General features: G+C 54.6%; 1 protein-coding gene across 5 annotated transcripts in view; it reads left to right on the forward strand.

Moving 5' to 3' along the window:
- The window catches only part of Plxna4 (plexin A4), a 353,319-nt gene that overhangs the window by 308,071 nt on the left and 25,501 nt on the right, over window positions 1-19,747 (forward strand). For 3 of the 5 annotated variants that reach the window (XM_077110456.1, XM_076860325.2, XM_076860334.2), the window contains 8 exons: window positions 900-993; window positions 1,412-1,651; window positions 2,562-2,708; window positions 2,924-3,158; window positions 5,969-6,111; window positions 12,155-12,423; window positions 14,791-14,857; window positions 15,638-15,784. In XM_077110456.1, the coding sequence (XP_076966571.1) occupies window positions 900-993; window positions 1,412-1,651; window positions 2,562-2,708; window positions 2,924-3,158; window positions 5,969-6,111; window positions 12,155-12,423; window positions 14,791-14,857; window positions 15,638-15,784 (1,342 nt within the window). Of the gene's footprint in view, window positions 1-899; window positions 994-1,411; window positions 1,652-2,561; window positions 2,709-2,923; window positions 3,159-5,968; window positions 6,112-8,408; window positions 8,418-12,154; window positions 12,424-14,790; window positions 14,858-15,637; window positions 15,785-19,747 lie in introns of all 5 variants that reach the window. The other 2 variants (XM_076860344.2, XM_076860363.2) reach the window with 2 other exon arrangements.

The following is a 19,747-nucleotide window of genomic DNA, read 5'->3' on the forward strand; positions in this document are numbered from 1 at the left end:
ATTCAGCTCTTCCTCTTGTCATTGTCCCAGAAGTACAAGTGTCCCCCTCCCTGGTCTTCAGCAGCCATCCCCACGTCACACCCATATCAGGACAGAGGCTGGAGACATGTCCTGGGACTGCCAGCAGTTCCCCTGCGGTAACTCGGGTTAAGAAGTCTGAGGATGGGGTTGGGCTCTGCACTAGGCGTGACTTGACCCTGCGTCCCTCGGGGACGTGATAGGGACGTGTGCGGCTGCATGTGGAATTGGTGACTGACAAGAGGGAGAGATGGCTGGACACCAGCCAATCATGTGGACTGCTGCACAGGAGAGGGGTGTGTGTGTGTGTGTGTGTGTGTCTGTCTGCCTGTCTGTCTGTCTGGAAGTTCAGCTGAGCAGACAGATAGATGGGCAGAAATCAATGTGGGGGTGGGAGCTGAGGACCCTAATCCACTGAGTTCATGCCTAATGAACTTAATAAACCGTGTTTTACTCAAGATGCTCCCACCACTGGGAGTCAGGCTTCCTTGCTCTCCCTTGGGTGGTCCAGGAGTGGTGAGGCCGGAGGAAGAGGCTCTGGGCTGCAGAGAGCCAGCCGGCCAGGTCAGGGTCTTCAGAGAGCCCAGGGGCTGTGCTGTCACCTGAGCCTCCACAGGTGTCCCTGTTCCAAATGAGCTTGGCCCAGGACGTGCAGGCCATCTGGTCATGCCTGTCTTCCCCTGGGCTGCTGAGGAACGTCCTTGCTACCATGCAGCTTGTCACCCTTGCCCCCAGGGACACTGTTGTGCTATCTGATTGTCGCTGTTCTGATTGTCATATCTCCTCCTCTTCCTCCTCCTCTTCCTCATCGTCACTGTCACTGGGTGCCATGGCCTTTCCTATACCGGTGACCCGCATGCCCCTTTCTTTCTCCCGGGCAGTGGGAACACACCCATCGCTGTCTGGGGGACTCACCTGGACCTCATACAGAACCCCCAGATCCGTGCCAAGCATGGCGGGAAGGAGCACATCAATGTGAGTCTGGGGCCGGGAGGGGCTGCCCCTGGCACTCGGCCTCCCGGAGGTGGGGGCTTCCTTCCCAAGCACGCATGCAGCCCCCTGCCCAAACACAGGCACCTACAGCATCCTCCTGGGTGGCGGGACAGGGGTAGAGGTGAGGGATACAGGCCTGGAGGACCAACCACTCCTGGCAGTTTCGGGGGCTTCCAGCCCTTGCATCCTCTGAACCCACAGGTGCTTCCTGAAAGCACCTGAGTCGTTGCTGTGGGTGAAGCCAGGACTGGGAGACAGCCACAGAGGGCAATCCTGGGTGCCCCAGCACAGGGTCCTGGCTGCCCCCTCCCAGTCCTCCCGTGGTAGTTAGCCCACGCTGCGTGGATAGCTCCCCAGGAGGCCAGGGGCAAGCTTGCCTTGTCTCTGGCTCCTCCCACAGATCTGTGAGGTTCTGAATGCCACCGAGATGACCTGCCAGGCCCCAGCCCTGGCCCTGGGTCCTGACCACCAGTCGGACCTCACCGAGAGGCCTGAGGAATTTGGCTTCATCCTGGACAATGTGCAGTCCCTGCTAATCCTCAACAAGACCAACTTCACCTACTATCCCAACCCTGTGTTCGAGGCCTTCGGCCCGTCAGGAATCCTGGAGCTCAAGCCTGGCACCCCCATCATCCTAAAGGTAGAGCCAGGACTGGGAGGAAGGAGGCCGTGCAGGGAGGGAGTGGGATTGGGTCACAGGGAATCGCTGGAAGTCACAGGCTCTGGCCAAATATTGTGACTGGATCCTTTGCAGAGGTTGCTTAAAGTCTGGAACAATCCTTATAGGCTTGATCCATCCAGGGCAGGCAGATCCACCCAGGTCACTAGATTCAGAGGGTTTTGTCTTCAGAGTTCAGAAACTGGACAGTCAGGTCCACACTGCATCCTCCTATGAAGCCCTTTGCTAAGCACAGTTGAGTTTCTTTGGAGTATGGATTATAACTTAATTTTAACTCACATGACAATTTGAATCAATGGGTAGTGATTGACTACAAATCTGTTGAGAAGGATTCTGAGGCTACATTAGGAATAAGCTGAAAAGAGTACTTTGATTATTGATTTCTCACTGGGAGGAAGGGAGAATGGTAGTGTCCGTGCTGTATTAATCTGTTTTCTGTTACTAACACAAAATACTTGAGGCTGAGTACTTACAAAGAAAAGAGATTTATTTACTTCAAACTTTTAGAGACTGAAAGTCCCAATAGCATAGTCCTGGCTCCCATGAGGACATCCTGCTGGGAGGATGTGTGAGAAGAAGAGATCAGGTGGAGGGACAGGAAGCCAGAGGTCAGGAAAGTAATGCTCTCCCTCTAGGCCCCACAGCTTGAAGGTCCTACCACCTCTTAACATTGCTGCAACAGGGACCAAGCTTCTGACACATGGACCTGGGGGGACAAACCACCTGCAAAGCACAGTAGGTGCTGTAGATCGTTTGGATTTACCACTAAGGGTGGACTCTCCACCCACTCACCACCATGATGGGGTGTCCGGGTGGCCAGTCAGTGTGGTCCTGACCCTGGGGTGGGAACTGGGGCTTCCTGTCTGCGCAGGGCAAGAACCTGATCCCACCGGTGGCTGGGGGCAACGTGAAGCTGAACTACACCGTGCTGGTTGGGGAGAAGCCGTGCACCGTGACCGTGTCAGATGTGCAGCTGCTCTGCGAGTCCCCCAATCTCATTGGGAGGCACAAAGTGATGGTGAGGCTGGTGGGACCCTTTCCTGAGTGGAGTGGCCTGAGGGACGCAGGGGACAGCGGTCCTGCTACATCCGGGCCAGCAGGGCCTTTCCCAGGGTTCCGATTCCGGCTCACTGGGACCCTCCCACCCAGTACCCCATATCCCACTTCCTTCTTCCGTCCCACTTCTCAGCTCCTCCCTTCTGTTCGCTCCCTCTCGCCCCGTGTGCCCCGCAGGCCCGCGTCGGTGGCATGGAGTACTCCCCGGGGATGGTGTACATCGCCCCCGACAGCCCGCTCAGCCTGCCGGCCATCGTGAGCATCGCGGTGGCTGGAGGGCTCCTCATCATCTTCATCGTGGCTGTGCTCATCGCTTACAAACGCAAGTCCCGCGAGAGCGACCTCACGCTGAAGCGGCTGCAGATGCAGATGGACAACCTGGAGTCCCGGGTGGCTCTGGAGTGCAAGGAAGGTAACTGAATGACCAGAGGCGGGAGCCCGCGCCGGAGGCTGTATGTGTGTGTGTGTGTGTGTGTGTGTGTGTGCACGGGGCTGCACCTGCCACTCATGCCCTAGGCCGCAGGCTGGGCAGCGGTGGGAGTGTGGGGCCAGGCCCCTGCTGCAGAGCCCTGTGGCCAGCTCTGAGCACGTGTCCCAGACCACAGCCCTCCCCTGGCAGTCCTGCTCTGGTGGCCTCCCGGGAGGTAAGGCCACCCCCAGGCTCCGTCCGGGTCTCAGGCTGGGCTCCCTTATACCTCACAAGAGCAGCCTCTAGGGCCAGCATCCTGGCTGAGTGGGTCCCCTCTCCCCCCTAGGGAGACCTGGGGGTGTCTTGACACCTTCAAGCAGTCCTCCCTGTCTTCCGCCACAGGAAGGGAAGGCTGCAGGGCTGTTCTGCCGTTGGGAAGGGAGAGTGTTTCTCAGCTTGTGTTTATAAAAGTCACAAACACCACTACCAGGTGAAATCAGCCACACGAAACCTCCTAACCCCAGGACGTCCTTGCCTGAGTCACCCTGGGAGGACCGGTCCCAGCGGGGTCTCTGCCGTCGGTGTGCACGGAGTGGACCTGGCCGTGGACCTGGGCTCCCACAGCACCCACTCCCACCTCGGCTGATCTCAATGGGGAACTGGATCCACTCTGTCCCCTCCCTGCGTCCCTCAGCTGTCAACCTGGCATCCGCCTTGTGGGACTGTTAATTACTGCCTTTTATTATATTTACGCTGCTTAATTTTTTTTTTCTCCGCAAAGTACTCTTCCCTCTAATTAGGTGTAGTGATTAGAATCTCTTTTATGTGTGGCAGGCACGAGCCTTTGAATGTTGGAGGCGCTGGGTGACTTGAAGGAAAGCTGCAGACCCATCAAAAGCCCAGTCCCTCCTTCTCCTCCGGGCAGCTGAGGGGAGGGTGAAGCCGGGCTCCACGGGGAAGGTCCCTGGGGAGGAAGGCTCAGCAGGAAGAGGCGAATCCAGCCCAAGAGTAGAGGCTGAGAGGGAGCTATGGCTTCTGACTTGGGGACAGCTATGCCACCAGGGTGGCAAGAGGGATTCTCCAGGGTGCTGGGGCTGGTGTCACCCACACCCAAGCTCAGAAGACGCCCAGCCTGGCCCTGTCTGGGCGTGAGCTTTGGATGTGTAAGCACACGCCCGTGTGCACACACACTCCCACTCCCCACACTCACTACTCACACTCAGACACTTAAATTCCCACACGTGCACACATTCCCACCCCCTCCTGCAAACATGCAGATGCATGTTCTACACTCAGGATGGGTGAGTGTTTGCCAGGCTTGTGGTGCCTGTGCAAGCCAGAGAGGCCTGCTGATCCCCCTGCACACACGCGCGCACACATACACGACTGCACACGCACACTCCCAAAGGAGCAAGTTCTGCTTGGCTGCATTAAGGCTTTCTGCCTTCGGGGTCACTGCATGACAAGAACAGTGTCCCTGTAGACAGCAGAGGTGGGAGGTGCAGGAGGAGAGGAGCAATGGAGTGGCCATGGGGACATCTCCCCACCTATCCCAGGTCCTTTCTCTCAAGCCTCGGTTCTCTCCTGGTACCAGGACCCGCTGAGAGCTTTGGGCCTGAGGTCTGCAGGAGCAGAGCTCCACCAAAATCAGCAGCAAGGGCAGGACAGGGCCACGCCCACCGCTCCAGAGGTGCCTAGTGATGTTCATGTATCGCAGCCCGCGGGGCACTGGACTTGCTTTTCAAGGGCCCTAGAGACACACTGGGCTATGAATCCCTTCTGAGCCCACAAAGTATTTTTTTTTTCCTGTTTCTTAAATGTACACAAATAGAAATTTTGGTTAGTCAATGTCCCTGACTGTTCTTCTATGCCAACATGTGTTACTTCATCCTGGATGTGTGTGTGTGTGTGTGTGTGTGTAAGTGTGTGTAAGTGTGTGTGTGTGGGGGGGTGTGTGTGTGTGTGTGGGTGGTGTGTGTGTGGGTGGTGTGTGTGTGTGTGTGTGTGGGTGTGAGTGTGCATGCACCAAGGAGAAAGTTGGAGGAGCCGGAAGCTCCTCACTTAAGTGCCTCTGGTGGCGGAGGGTGACCCAGGAGAGGATGTAGTGGCAGCTTTGGTGCTGTGTAACAGAGTTTTCTGGGAGTCTGCTGGGGGTCTGGCAACTCTGTCCATCTGGAGGCCCGAGCTGCCTCCACAGGCAGCAGGACCCACCCTGGGATCAGAACTCATCCCGGTAGCACACCCTTGAAGCAGGAAGGACAGGGCACCCGCTGCGTATCCACAGGGAAGGAGCAGACTAGGGTGGCAGTCCCTCCTTGGGAGCCTTGTTTTGGATGATCCCAGGGAACTGCCCGGTCCAGAGCTGGGCCCTCAAAAGTTTTTCCTTTATCAGAAGAAATTGTTCTTTAATTTCCTGAGGAAGCCCCGTACAAAACACAGCACAGGAACAGACGGCCACGGTGACCTCTCCATTCTCTCCTCCCGTCCCTCCTCTACACCTCTCTCCCCTCCCCCTCCCGCCACCCCCAGCCCATTTTGCAAAGCAGAGCCCTTCATCTCGGGTGGGGGGTGTTCCCTAGCCCTGGCACAGGTCTGCAGGCCATCTTGCCACCCCTGCCCTTCCTGAGGGACGCAGCTCCCTGTGCACATTCTCTGGGTGCACCTCCCCCGATTCTGATGCCTCTAATCCCCATCCTGCTCACCCGAGGTCCCTTGCTCATCTCCCAGGGGCCTGGGTGAGGCCCTGAGCAGTCCTAGCTCAGGTAACTCTCGGCCACCCCATCCATGCTCCCGTGGGATTCTCTCCTTGCCAGCTTTTGCCGAGTTGCAGACGGACATCCATGAGTTGACCAGTGACCTGGATGGGGCCGGGATCCCCTTCCTGGACTATAGGACCTACACCATGCGAGTGCTGTTCCCAGGAATTGAAGACCACCCTGTGCTCCGGGACCTCGAGGTAAGAGGTGGTGGCCAGGGCTGCTGTGAGAGCAGGACAGCCTGTTGGCAGCCTGCAAGTCCAGCCCCCTCGTTTGGAGATGAGAAAGCTGAGAGCAGGGAGGGGAGGTACCTTTTCTGGGGTCCCCCAGCTTGTGGGCACCAGCCGGGCCCCTGGAGGAGATGAGGCCAGGCCAAGGGAACCTCAGAGCAGGTGTGAACAGTGCGTAGGGTCCTAGGGAGCCATGAGCCCTTGGGGAGTTGAATGGACATTAAGGGGTCTCTCCCCGGAAAAACGGAACCTGTATAGAGAAACAAGAAACATGGCTGATAAGTTGAGGGCGTTCATGAACCCCCGTTTAAGAAACCGCAATATAAAGGATTTTAATCACTTAGTGGGTGCTCCATAAATGTATAAGGGATTTCACCACTTGGTGCTTAGTTGGGAAAGATAAATGATGTGTAAAGAAGGGAGGGGAAAGTGAATGATAAAATCCTAGCCATCTTTCTACCAGCGGGGACCTCATCTTCTGAACACTTTATCCCACTTACTGTCGAGCGTGGTATCTGGCTTATGCATATATTCATACTATGCTTTGTTCTAAAAGGGCTTTGGAATGGCTTATAAAGATAAATACAAGAGAAAACTGAAAAATATAAATGAGGAAACCAGGGCATAATCATAATCCTAAGGAATGATCACTATTAGTTGGCTGTTAGTAAGTCCGCACACAGCTTCAAGCGCTTTGCATAGATCCATTCATTGAACCACCCAGAAACCCTCCGAGTGGGTGAGCCCCACTTCACAGGTGACAAAACTAAGGGAACAGGGAAAGCTAGTGGTTGTCTGGAGCCATGCAGGTCCTGGGACGGAGGCAGGAGTCTGTGGGTGTTGGTGTCTAGGGGGGCTCCTGTTGGCTCCTCACCATGAGGCATTGTAGAGGCTATAGGCAGTGGGCGCTCTGTCCTCGCTGGTGATGTACCTTTTCTGTCCACATATGTTTTGCATGGATTTACACGTGAATCATCTATCACATAAAAAGGCCAGGTGTCTCAAGACATCTGTGTCCACGGCAGCCCTGGCCTGGCTCCTGGGCTGGGCTCCTTTCTCTTTCCCTCTCATCTCTCCCTGCCTTTCCGCTTTCCTTCAGCCTCGCCTTTATTTGCATCAAGACACCAGGCTTCTTGGGGCACTGAGGTGTAGGCAAGTTCTAGTTAAAGTGGGAAAAGGGAGCAAGGCACAGTGGTAACACGCTTAAAATTCCAGCTACTCCCAAAGCTGAGGCAGGAGTACAAGTTCAAGGTCAACCTGGGCAATTTAGTGAGAAACTGTCTCAAAATAAAAAAAAAATAAATAAAAAGGGGTGTGTGTGGAGCTCAGTGGGAGAGCGCTTGCCTGGCATGAGCAAGGCCCTGGGTTCAATCCCGAACACTGCAAAAAAAAAAAAAAAAAAGCCACGGAGTGATGGCTGTGTGTGTGGACGTGTGCAAACTGCGCTCTGCTTTATTAATCTTTGTGATTCCACCTTCAAGCCTAGTAGGGTGCCTGGCAGAGTAGACACGCAGGAAACAGTGAGCAACCACAGAAGTGAATGTCTGCCTGTCTATCTTCAGGAGGGTGGACTCCGCAGCCTGGGAAGGGGATTCTAACCCCCCTGGGTGGGATAGAGAAGATTCTAAGAATTCAACTAGGATGAGTATCTGCACTTATTCTCCCTTTTTCACTAGTTCAAAACTCTAAAAGGTCTACGTAGGCTTTCTTTAGGGTGTAACTGTTTAATCGTACTTTCTAAGACTGTGTCAAAGTGTACTTTGGGGCAGGACACTCACCTCCCACATAAGTTTTCTCTTGGTGGGCACACACGCACTCCCCTCCCCATCTTTTATCCAGACTGTTGGTACGGTCCACGTTAGCTCTGCTCCTGTTCCTCACTTGGTCCCACCTGTCTTATGGCTTCCCTCCCTCTTCTTGCCTCGTTGTAGAGTCTCAGACTCTCAGATCTGACTTGGCACTGGTTTGGCATATACTCAAGGGACTGCCAATGGTGACATCCCTCAAAGGGCACAGAGGATAGAGAGGGACTCTGAGACTCAGGACTCAGGGTTCTGGTAATTACCCTGCCAGGGTGTATTCCCCGCAAGGCGCTTTCCGTGGACATGCCCCATCTGGGCTCCAAACCCATGGTGTAGATCACACTGTGTCCCATCCTGGCCTGGCCTGCTTCCTCATCCAGCACCTGCAGATCTCCCCGCAGATATTTTTTGACTTTGTCAAAAAGGGAGACTTTCTGACCCGCCCAGCCTCCTGCTCTCAAGGAGCTACCACCAGCTTCACTCCTGCCTCTGTGTAAGGAGCCCACAGGTTGGCTAATCGTCAGGCATCGGCAGTCACAAACAGGTCACGTGACTGTAAAAATTGTAGTACAATATACATAACGTGGCATTTGATCACTTCTGCCATAGACACATGCTGAGTGCCTCTGCCTCTTTCCAAACTCAAGCATTAGCTACTGGTTCCCGCCCCCAACCACCGTGGGCGGCTGCCCTTTACTTTCTGTGAATCTGCCTATCTAGAGATTTCGTATGGGTTGAGTTACACAGTATTTATTTGTCCTTGTCTTCCTTTAACCCACTCAAAGCAGTACTGCTACAAGGTACCCTAATAAAAACAGAAAATGCCATCTGCCAGGTCCCCATCACATGTAGTGCACTGTGCCAGGCACATTAGGTACATTATTTCAATGAAGTCTTCTAATGACCTTGCAGGGATGAGATGGGATCTTTTAGTAATCTCTCAGGATTATTACTCTTGTTCCAAGGCCACCCAGCTGGTGAAGGGCTATGCTGGATCTCCAAACCCAAGCTTGTCTGGCTTCCTAGCACCAGGCCCTGCCCCACCTTTCACCACATGGAACCCTGTCCCTGGCTTCTCCCTGTAGCTTTCCCATGCCAGATCTTCTAGTTTGAATCTTCAGACTGGCTGTCAAGAGAGAGCAGCCATGGGCAGGTTTGGCACTATGGCACCTGGAGAGGCAGAAGAGGTCACAGGGACAGCTAAGTGCCATACTGACCATGACGTGCATGCTGGGCTTCCTGCCTCGGCTGCACTTTCTGCAAAACACAGTTGCCACCTGGGCAGCAAGTGCCTGGGACCCTGGGCAGGAGGCTTTTAGCACAGCCACCTGTAGGACATAACATCCAGACCAGCAGGCTGGGTTTTGGAACTGGAGACCACAGTGACGTGTGTGTGGAGAAAAACTCCATCACCTCTGGGGTCTATTGCCTCATCTGTAAAATGAGAATATGAGAGCCGAAGTCATAATGTTTTATGAACATTAAATAAGATAATGTATGTAAAGTGCTTGGCAGGTGCCGTGCGCGCATTAACAGCAGTGGCTTTATCACCCGCTCCATTGACTGCATTTCACAGATCCCTCTCGCCCAGGAGTTTCCATGACATCTAATGCATGGCACCCCTTGTCTTGGGGTGCACAAGGTAGATAGATGCCTTTTCCCCAATTTATGGACAGAGGAGATGGAAGGGAAATATCTTGGTAAGGAGTATCCAGAACCATTTGCTAAGTAACCCACCATCCTCCCCCCAGGCCAATGCCACTCTGAAACAAGGCTTTCTTTATTCCCCAGATGGTTCCCTAATTTAGTCGAAGTCTGTGAATATAAAACTGGATAGTAAACTTTAATTGTAACCCAACAGGTTAGAGTTTAGAGCTGGTGAGGGCTTGAAATTGGGAGACTATGACTGACAGCTCTGTGTTTGAATTGGTGTGTGAACAGTGCCTGGATTTAGCCAGTAGGCCACTCCTTAGGACAGTCTGAACAAGAGGACACGTCCCTCTTCACACTTCCGACTAGTGACTTCAAGGGGTGGGCAATACTGCTTTAGATCAACTAGAAGCTTCCCCGGGAATGTTTCCACACCAAGAGGGAGAAGCATCTGGGTAGGGGGTCACAGGATTGGGGGGAGGTCAATGGGTGTCAGACGGCAGATTGAGGCCTGGCTGTGCAGGGGAGGCTGCCACGGGTCCCTTGCCAGTTCCTCCTCAGCTCCCAGGGGGAGTGGGAAACGAGGGAGCCAGGCATGAAGCAAGCAGAGATGGCCCCCTTGGGGAGCGAGGGACTCTTGCGGGTCAGAGGGCTGTTCTGAGAGCCAGGATGAGCTGCAGGGTGGCCCTGGCCAGCACCTGCTGTACCTGTTGGCTCTGGTGAGTTCTCATCTCTCTCCTGAGAACTGGCCTTCCAAGTACCCACACTTCAGCAAGGCAAAGGAAAGTGGCCTGCTCTGACAGCAAGCTTTCCACCAGCTTCCAGACCCCCGGGAGCTGTTGATGCCAGGCAACCAGAACGCTCCATGGGGGCGCTGCTCTGCAGGGCGCAGGGCGGCCCACAGCGCCCTCTACAGAAGGCCTCAGGGGGCCTCAGGCGGCACTCGGGCCTGTGTAGCAATGCCCTCCTGCGTGCACCCTACCTGTTCCCGGGCCAGGAATGTTTCTGCCACCTCCCATGACTCCAGGCAGACAGGCTTTCTCTGGCGATCTCTGTCTTTGCCAGTTTGAACCTCAGGAGCACACATTGTCTCTTAGTCCTGAGATGCCCCAGGAGGTGGGAGGATGTGACACCGACTGCTGGTCTGGCCTGACGCTTCTGTCTTGGGGACTTGGAAAAGCTCCTTACCCTCACGGGTTCCTGGGATCCTAACAGGACCTGCCTCCTCGTGTGTCTTGTGGATTAAATGGGTCAATGATTCCTAGATCCCGTGGAACAGTATCTGACACAGAATAAGATCCAGGTACATATTATGTGTTTCTTGTTATCTTCATTTTGCTGGTGAAGCTAAGTCTACTAAGAGTCCCCGCTAGTAAATGACGGCGATAGAAGTAAACCCAAGTTCCCCCAACTCTGAAACCATGCTCTTGATGGCTGCCTATGTGACAGTCCTTCTCAGAGACTGGAGGTGACTCCCCTTGGGGGTCTGACGCCCCACTGGGGTGATTTTGTAGTCACCTTTTGTTTGCTCAGATACAGATGCTGGAGCAACCCACGTTGTCAGTGTGCAGGTCAGTGACCTTCCCCCAAGTTAGACTACCTGGCAAGCCAGCGTCCAGGTGGAGAAGCAGAGTGCCAGTCCTCCAGGGAGGGGCCCCCATGCCCCTTCCAGACACAGCCGCCCCCGCCAAATAACCAATAAGTCTATTTAAATGGAGTTATGTAAAGAGCGCATGTGACCTTTCTCATTCAGCATGTTGGAGAACCTGGTCCCTGTATCATGGGCAGCAATAGGCCATTCCCGTCACTGCTGGACACCAGGAGCTCCCAGGCTGGAGTACGGCAGACAGTGCTACCGAGCATATTCCTGTACATGGGTGGCTGGCGGGTGACTACCCAGGGGATAGTGCACCCTGCTGGGCCTCCCAGGAACAGACCCTGTGGGCAGGAAGGCAGAAAGCTCTTGTGCCCCCTCCTCTGGATGGAGTGGGTCTCAGAAGGTGTCCCATCTCAGGCTAGAGTCAGTGAGGTTCTCGAGACCACTGGGGCTCCATCTTCTTCCCCTTTTCTCAGGCTAAATTTAGGCCCCTAGAGAAGTGGAGGGACTTGTCCATGGTTACCTAGCAGATGGGGGCAGAGTCCATGTGGAACCCAGAAATCTTGACTCAGACCACAAGACCCATGGGGCGGGGAGGGCAGGGTGTTGGGTTAGCTAGAGGCTCAGTCCTGGTGACCCATCAGCAGGGTGCCAGCCACAGCAGCCCTGCACTGGCACCTTGTCGGCTCCGCTCCACCATCAGGGAGGAGCTTGGGCTCCAGAGTCCAGCAGATGCAGGTTCAAATCCCAGAAGCGCCATTTATGAACTGTGGCTAGTTCTGTCCTCGGCTGGATGGTCTCTACACGGGAGGTAAAGACCTGTCGTGGCTGAGTACAGTGCCGGGCTCCTGGGGATGGATAGCACTAGCCAGTTGGGCTGCGGCTATAGCGATGGGTGAGAGGTGGGGTGGGACCCTCCTGCTCCCGCGGGAGGTCGCCAGGGCATCCTTGGCCTTTCCCGCAGGTCCCGGGCTACCGGCAGGAGCGGGTGGAGAAAGGCCTGAAGCTCTTTGCGCAGCTCATCAACAACAAGGTGTTCCTGCTGTCCTTCATCCGCACGCTCGAGTCCCAGCGCAGCTTCTCCATGCGCGACCGCGGCAACGTGGCCTCGCTCATCATGACCGTCCTGCAGAGCAAGCTGGAGTACGCCACCGACGTGCTGAAGCAGCTGCTGGCGGACCTCATCGACAAGAACCTGGAGAGCAAGAACCACCCCAAGCTGCTGCTCAGGAGGTGAGGGTGTGGCCCAGGGTGGCAACCGGGCGTCTGAGCATCCCCTGCTGGCCTCCTCCAGGCTGAGCCACCTGGCTCCTGGAGCCTTCCAGAGACCAGAGGAGGCTGCAAGAGGAGGGTCAGACTCCCCGAGGGTAAGGCACTGTGCTGCCAGAAGCTGAGCTGCACCCCCAAGACCCCGCCCACCATCCACCATCCAGCGCCCTCCTAGAAGCCCCTGCCCGTCACAAGGGTGCCTATTGGCTCACCCTCTGGTTTTCTTCCACCTGTATCTGCTTTCCACTTGACTTTATCTGCCCTTCCTCTCCCTGGATTTTGATGCCCTTCCTCTCCCTGGATTTTGATTCTCTGTGGATACTTCAGAGGTCATTTATGCCAGTCTCTGGCCTCCTTTAAGCCAGAGCTGGAATTAGGAGAGAGACCCCATGGCTTCTTGCTGCCCAGGGCCCAGCAGCAGGTACAGCATCCAGGAGCTAGTTAGAAATGCAAAATCTGAGGTTCCCCCCAGACCCTGAATCAGAATCTGCATTTTAACGAGGAATCCAGGAGGTTCAAATGCGCAGTAGAGTTGGAGAAGCACCAAGCGCAGACCTTTTGGTGGCCACTTACCCAGTGCAGCCCAGCAAGTATTTCCTGATCCTTGCTGTAGGCTCTGAATAGGTCCATGGTCCACCTGCAGCTCCTATAGCACGCTGTTCAAACCAGAAAGGGCAGATGTGCACACGTGCCCATGCCCTGGCCTGTAGCTATGGCTGCGGCCTCTGTCTATTTTTGCTTCTATTCGAGGGAAGGCTCCTCCGGGCTACGTAACTCCAATGTCTGTTGCCTTGGAGGATCTAAAGTTACAAAACTCCCACGTGAAGTGGTCACGGCCAGCCTTCTGCCCAGACCAGCTGTTGGTCTCTGCCTCTGTTTACCTGGCCCTTGACTTTCACCCTGGGTCTCTGGGTCCGAGGCTATGCCTCAGTGGCCCCTGCTTGGTCCTGCGGATAGATCTGGCTTTAGAAGTGTTCACTTCAGGCTTTTTCCTGGTACAGCGGGCACTCACTGGCACAGATGCAAAAGGTGGCTGCATAGAGAGGCAGTCATCCAGCTTTGGAAACAGCAAGGTGGATCATTTTGATTTTTGTTTTACTTCCACCACGGAGCCACCCACCGGCATAATTCTAGGTTGCTGCTGCCAGCCAGAGCTCCCACCAATTTCCTGGTGTGGTCTGTCTCCCCGGCTTGTTTTCCTCTCCCACTCCCCCATGCCCCTGCGCCTTCTGCCCTCCTCCTCCTCTCTCTCCTTCTTGCCTCTGGCTGCCCACTTCTTCGAATATTCTTCTTGTTTCTCTTCACCTTCACTTTGGGCTGGCAGAGGCCCAAATGCTTTGGAATTTAGTTACTAAGTATTTTCTGTCAACTGCAACTTTAAACTCCATACAAACATAGGCGGATGGCAAACAGGTGGACGGGCTGGTTTTACTCTGGAGCTGGCCATGCACTCAGCACAAGTTTGAATGTAATCTGTTTTCTCTAAATGAATGCAACCACAAATAATAACATTGCTGTTGCATCTTTCCTTAAAAGAATAAGTGGGCTTGGATTGTAGCATGAAAGAGGAAAAGGAGACTCAAGAAGGCACTTCTCTCATGCAAATCAAACTCTAGAAGGGTTTCCAGAGGAAATTCCAAATTATGTGGAAGCCTTCGAAACAGGATGATTTTGACGTCTCGTGGGATGGACTAGGTTTACAGCTCCATGTGGCCCTCGGTGCTCGGAGTCTTTAACTCAGGTTATGAGCTCCATCTGGATTATCTGGCCTTTTTTTTGGCCATCCCCTGCTACTTTCTTTGATTTTCGCTGCCAAATTAGGATCTCCCCTGATTTTGTTTGCTCACGCAACGTTCTCTAAAGCTGAGCTACTTAATAGAGAGCTACCGGCCATGGGCAACTATTTAAATCTAAATTTGTTAAAGTAAATAAAATGAAAAATTTCCCCTCCTCAAACACACCAGCCACAATTTGCATTTTTGGTGGCCATGTGTGGCCAGTGATTACCACACAGGGCGGCAGGTGTAGAACACTGCCATCGTCAACGTAAAGCACTAGACAGCCCACTCTGAGCAGGCCCAGAAAATACCCACCTGTGACGTCACCCGATATGCTGCAGGTCCTTCTCCAGCTTTGAGATAAAGCTCCTCTGACCACCCTGGGAGCTGGGAGTCCATGAAATCCCCCGCTGGGTAGGATCTCGCGCCTGGGCCCTGGAGCCTGAGCTGCAGGAGGGAGGCAGACGCCTTGCCCTGCCACCGGGCCTGCAGGTTCTGACCACTGCTTCTCTCTTTGTCCTCCTCTGCTTATTCCCTTGGCGTCTGGTGACAGGACGGAGTCGGTGGCTGAAAAGATGTTGACCAATTGGTTCACTTTCCTCCTCTACAAGTTCCTCAAGGTAGGATGGGACGAGGTCCTATCTCTGGCCCTGCTGAGATTCCCATCTTGGGGACCAGCCTGCATGCTCCCCAGCCTGCCCCATTCCATGTCGCACCCCCAAGTCCACTCTGGCTGGCCTCACCACTTCCAACCCACAGGAAATTGCCCCTTATCATCATCTTGAAAGACATTTGGCCCTAATTTCTGGGACGAAATCCCTCGTGGCTGGTTTTCCCCAGTTAAGGGGCGGAGGAGCCCCTGAGAGGGCCCTGCATGGACCTTCCAGCTAAGTCCCCACTTAAGCTGAAAATAGTTCATCTCTTACTTCCTCACGAATTCCTCTTCCCTCTCCCAGCCCCAGATTTAGGGAGGCTGATAAGGGTCCTGGTTAGGTACAGCAGCCACATGTCACAGCAGATAAGCCAAGGATGTGCCTGGGAGGCGGGAGAACTGCTGGCTTCCAATGACCAACCTGTTTTCCTAGAGTTCGTACCACAGAGGACCGAGCTCTGCTCTGGGTGGAGCCTCAGAGAGAGTGAATGGAGGAGGGAGGGGGGTGGGAGACAGGGAGGAAGGAAGAGCCGGCTCTAGACGGGTGGCAGGAGAGGGTGACATGGGGAAGACCCTGCGTCCAGAGAGCCAAGAGCCCACAAATCTGAAGGGTAAAGAGTTACAGAAGAGAAAATTGGAATCTGATAACGAAGCAGGTGGGTCCAGGAGAAGGCAGGACAGGAGCAAGGGGTGGGCTCCGCACCCCTGCAGTCCTGAAGCTCAGCGGCGTGTTTCTTGTCACATCCAGGAGTGTGCTGGGGAGCCCCTCTTCTCCCTGTTCTGCGCCATCAAGCAGCAGATGGAGAAGGGCCCCATAGATGCCATCACGGGAGAGGCCCGCTACTCCCTGAGCGAGGACAAGCTCATCCGGCAGCAGATCGAGTACAAGACGCTGGTGAGCCGCCCTCCACTCCTGCGAGGTCGTGGCACACGGGGCAGGAAGGGGAGGAAACTAGCAAGGGCCCCTGGTGGTTCTGCAGCCCACACCACCCACCAAAGTTCAAGTACGACTGTAGTGTGGGGTGGGAGGCCTGGTGGCCTAGTGTGAGGCATTCGTCCAGGGAACTCGGAGATGCCCTCTGTCAATCAAGGTCAGGCCCTCCTCTCCTGGGGCGGCAGTTGCCCTCAGAGGCAGCAGAGCTTAGCAGGGCCCAGTGTTTAATACTGTAGCAGTAGAATGTATTTTGACATATTATACACACATGGAGTATAACTTCCCATTCTTGTGGTTGTACCTGATGTGATCATATAGAGCACTAATCTCCAGGATATATATATAAAAAGCTCAAAAATCTTAACACCCAAAAAACAAATAACCCAATTAAATGGGCAAAGGAACTGAACAGGCACTTTATAGAAGAACAAATGTGAACAGTCAACCAATATATGAAAAAATGTTCAACATCTCTAGCATTTAGAGAAATGCAAATTAAAACCACACTGAGATTCCATCTCACTCCAGTCAGAATGGCAAATATCCAGAATACAAGCAATAGTAAGTGTTGGTGAGGATGTGGGGGAAAAGATACGCTCATACATTTCTGGTAGGACTGTAAATTGGTGCAACCACTCTGGAAAACAATATAGAGATTCCTCAGAAAACTTGGAATGGAACCACCATTTACAGTTTTCCCACTCCTCAGTATTTGTCCAAAGGACTTAAAATTAGCATACTACAGTGACATAGCCACACCAGTGTCTATAGACGCTCAATTCACAATAGTAAGCTATGGATCCAACCTAGGTGCCCATCAACAGATGAATGGATAAAGGTTGAGGCTTTGAAATCAGACAAACCCAGATCTGAACCCTGACTGGGTACATTGAGGCAGGTCCCTAACTTCTCTGAGTTTATGTTTCTTCATCTGCAAAAGGGGATTGTAGAATCTGTGGGAATAACAGCAGCCCTACTGACTGGAACTGTCCAGGGAATTGAGGGAGCCCAGTGCCCAGGCGGGGATGGCAAGCAGGCGTTCACTCCCGCTGGCTCAGGCCAGCCTTCCCGCATGGCTATTCATCCACTCCTGGCTGCCCACAATCCTTCTGTGCCCAGGGCGACCCTCAAGCTTTTTTGGAGAGAACCGTGATATCCTACCAGATCTTTTTCTCCAAGAAAGAGGAGAGGAAGTGGAAAGAGGAAGGAGTATACAGAATGTGCTGGGGGTAAAATCCAGGTGACCCCCAAGAATGTTAGCAAAAGAGACAGCCAGGTAGTGAAGGGGACAGGGAATAGATGGAATTAAAATGGAATCAGCAGGACACCAGACAATGGTGGCGGGAGGGAGAGGTTGTAGCAGAGCTGGGAGACACAGATGCTCCGACACCCCCAGTTGCTCTGAGCCCAGGGTTGGGATGTGCTCCACCGCCTGTGGCCAGCTGGGGGATGGTCCCCACCTCTGGACAAAGCTGTCCCTCCTGGCTGGAGGGCTGTGACCACAATTCACGGGCCCCACCCCCATATTCTGAGAGCCCTGGGGTATCCCAGAAGGTTTCTGGACAGATTTACCAGGATTGGCTCCCTGAAGATTCAAAGGCACCACCTGCCAGGGAGGCCCCTCATGGCTGCCTCTACTCCCGCGGACAGTTAGAGACGCCAACACAAATGGAAAAGTAGGGGGGAAGGCCTTCCGAAAAACAGAGACCTGAGGGCTGGGGATGTAGCTCAGTTGGTGGAGTGCTCGCCTCGCATGCGCAGGGCCCTGGGTTCAATCTCCAGCTCCACACACACACACACACACACACACACACACACACACAAAGACCTGAGCTGATTTCTTAGTAGGAAAAACTACCTTTGAGTCGCTCCTGCTCCCTCCCCTCCCCTTCCCTCCTGCTTCCCAATATTGAATGCAGCACAAAGAGCGGTGATAATGCTCGCCCACAAGTTGCAGCAGGCTTTGTTCCGAGGTCAGAGGATGGTCAGCTTACCCAGCTGGCTTCAGGCGACTGCCTCAGAGAGAATGTGAGGACATTGGAGTGGGTCAGGGCCGCGTATCCATTAAGGTGGAAACACAGTCAGGAGGGAGAAAAGGGGAAAGAAACTGTGATTGTTTTGCCTGGAGTAGACCCGGCTGCTGGGGGAGATTGCCTGGGCCCCTTGAGGCCCCCGGGGGGGGGGGAGCTCCCCCGTGTGGAGGGGCAGCCCCATCTGCTGAGGAGGGGGGAGAGGAAGGTGCACGGTGCCACGGCAGCAGGCTGGACAGAGTCCAGGTGAGCTGCTCAGATACGAAGATGGGACCTGGTGGGGTTCTGCAGCGGCTGGAGGAGCCCTAGTTCCTTGGGGGAACCTTGAATAGGAACCTTGTGCTGGGCAGGAGGGACATCGGGTGGCTCTGAGAGACTCATGGAGACACCAAAGCACTTCTTTAAGTCAGGTTCACCTCCTAAGTGTTTAATTAAATTGATGCTCTAGAACTTGGCCTGGCATGACCCAGGGCCCAGCTACTGGGAATACCCAGGACCAGCATCAGTAGTGTCTTGGAGCCTGCTAGGGCGCTGGGTGACCCCTGGGAGCTTGCTAGAAACGAGATACCCTCCCAGGAGCTCACTGCAGTGCGAGGTGCCCCCTGAGAGACAGCTGAAGTGCTAGATGCCCACCTGGGAGCTTGCGAGAGTGCTGGGGGCCCCCTGGGAGCTCACTAGATGGTTCCATGCTCACCTGGGAACCTGCAGGAGCACTCCACAGTCACCTGGAATCCTGCTAGGGTGCTAGATGCCCTCCTGGGAGCCTCTAGAATGCACAATCCCAGGCCCCACCATGGACCTCCTGGACCAGAATCTGTGCCCTGCCCACGAGATTCTATCCATAAGGAAGTTCACAGGCACTTCTCAGCCCAGAGGGCCCCAGGGCATTTGTTCAGTAAGTAGCCAAGGAGCACGGGCCGGGAACTTCTGAGAGACTGGGCTGCGACCTGTGGCCAGGGGCCAGGGCCTCCGCTCTGGAAGGCTGGTCCTTGCCCTGAAGTATGCTGTGCAGCTCTTCCCTGGGGCCCCCCTGAACCTCTGGGGCAGGAGAGATGCCAGGAGCTCACCCGCGGGTGGCGGCCCCTACCCCATGGTCTCTCCTGGGAAGAAGGCTGGAAAAGCCCTGCTCTGCCTGGGGGACATGGAGCCACACTCTGGGCCCCAGGGCAGGACAGCAGGGACAGCCAGAGCAGCAGGAAGGGTCAGGCCTGACCGCTGAGCAGGAGGGAGGGTGCTGGGAGGCTCCGGAGGAGGGAATAGCCAGGCGAAGGCACATGAGGACACGTGGTCCAGAGGTCCTGCCGCCAGGGTCTCCAGTTTGGGGCGCATTGAGGGTGAGTGTGGTTTATAGATTCAGAGGATTCTTTTTCTCAGTGGAATAAGCATGTTTCCCACTTGAGCTCATAACAGCCCGTTGCTAATGAAAGGCAGCCGTCCAGCGCCAGGGAGGTGATTGCCAACACACGGAGTGCAGCGTGAGGGGCTAGGGTCTGGCTCTGCGAGCCACATGGGGCCACTGGGAAAGGGTTCTGGGGAAAGGGAGGGAGGGAAAGTCCCCAGCAGGAGAAGAGCACGCAGAGGGTGCAGGTTCTGGGGCCAGAGGAGAGTCGGAGGCCCAGAGAGCCTAGTAGCACCCCTCCCCCTGGGGAACCCCAGGCCCCCCAGCTCCATCATCCATGCAGAAAGAGCCCACTGCAAAAAATGTGGAGGAAAAAAACCCCTGGAACTTCTCAAAGGAAAACTCCAGAACTTCTTAAAATAAAAAAATGGTGAAGTAGCGTTTTAGCTTTTCTGAGTTGTTCCCCAAAGAGAATAAGCCAGATGATGGCCTTGTGTCCGACCAGGTTCAGGTTCAGAGCCAGAAAGGAATCTCCGGTGGCCCTAGCCTGCGATT

This window comes from Callospermophilus lateralis, chromosome 1 (assembly GCF_048772815.1).
Source record: "Callospermophilus lateralis isolate mCalLat2 chromosome 1, mCalLat2.hap1, whole genome shotgun sequence".
NCBI classification, from domain to species: domain Eukaryota; kingdom Metazoa; phylum Chordata; class Mammalia; order Rodentia; family Sciuridae; genus Callospermophilus; species Callospermophilus lateralis.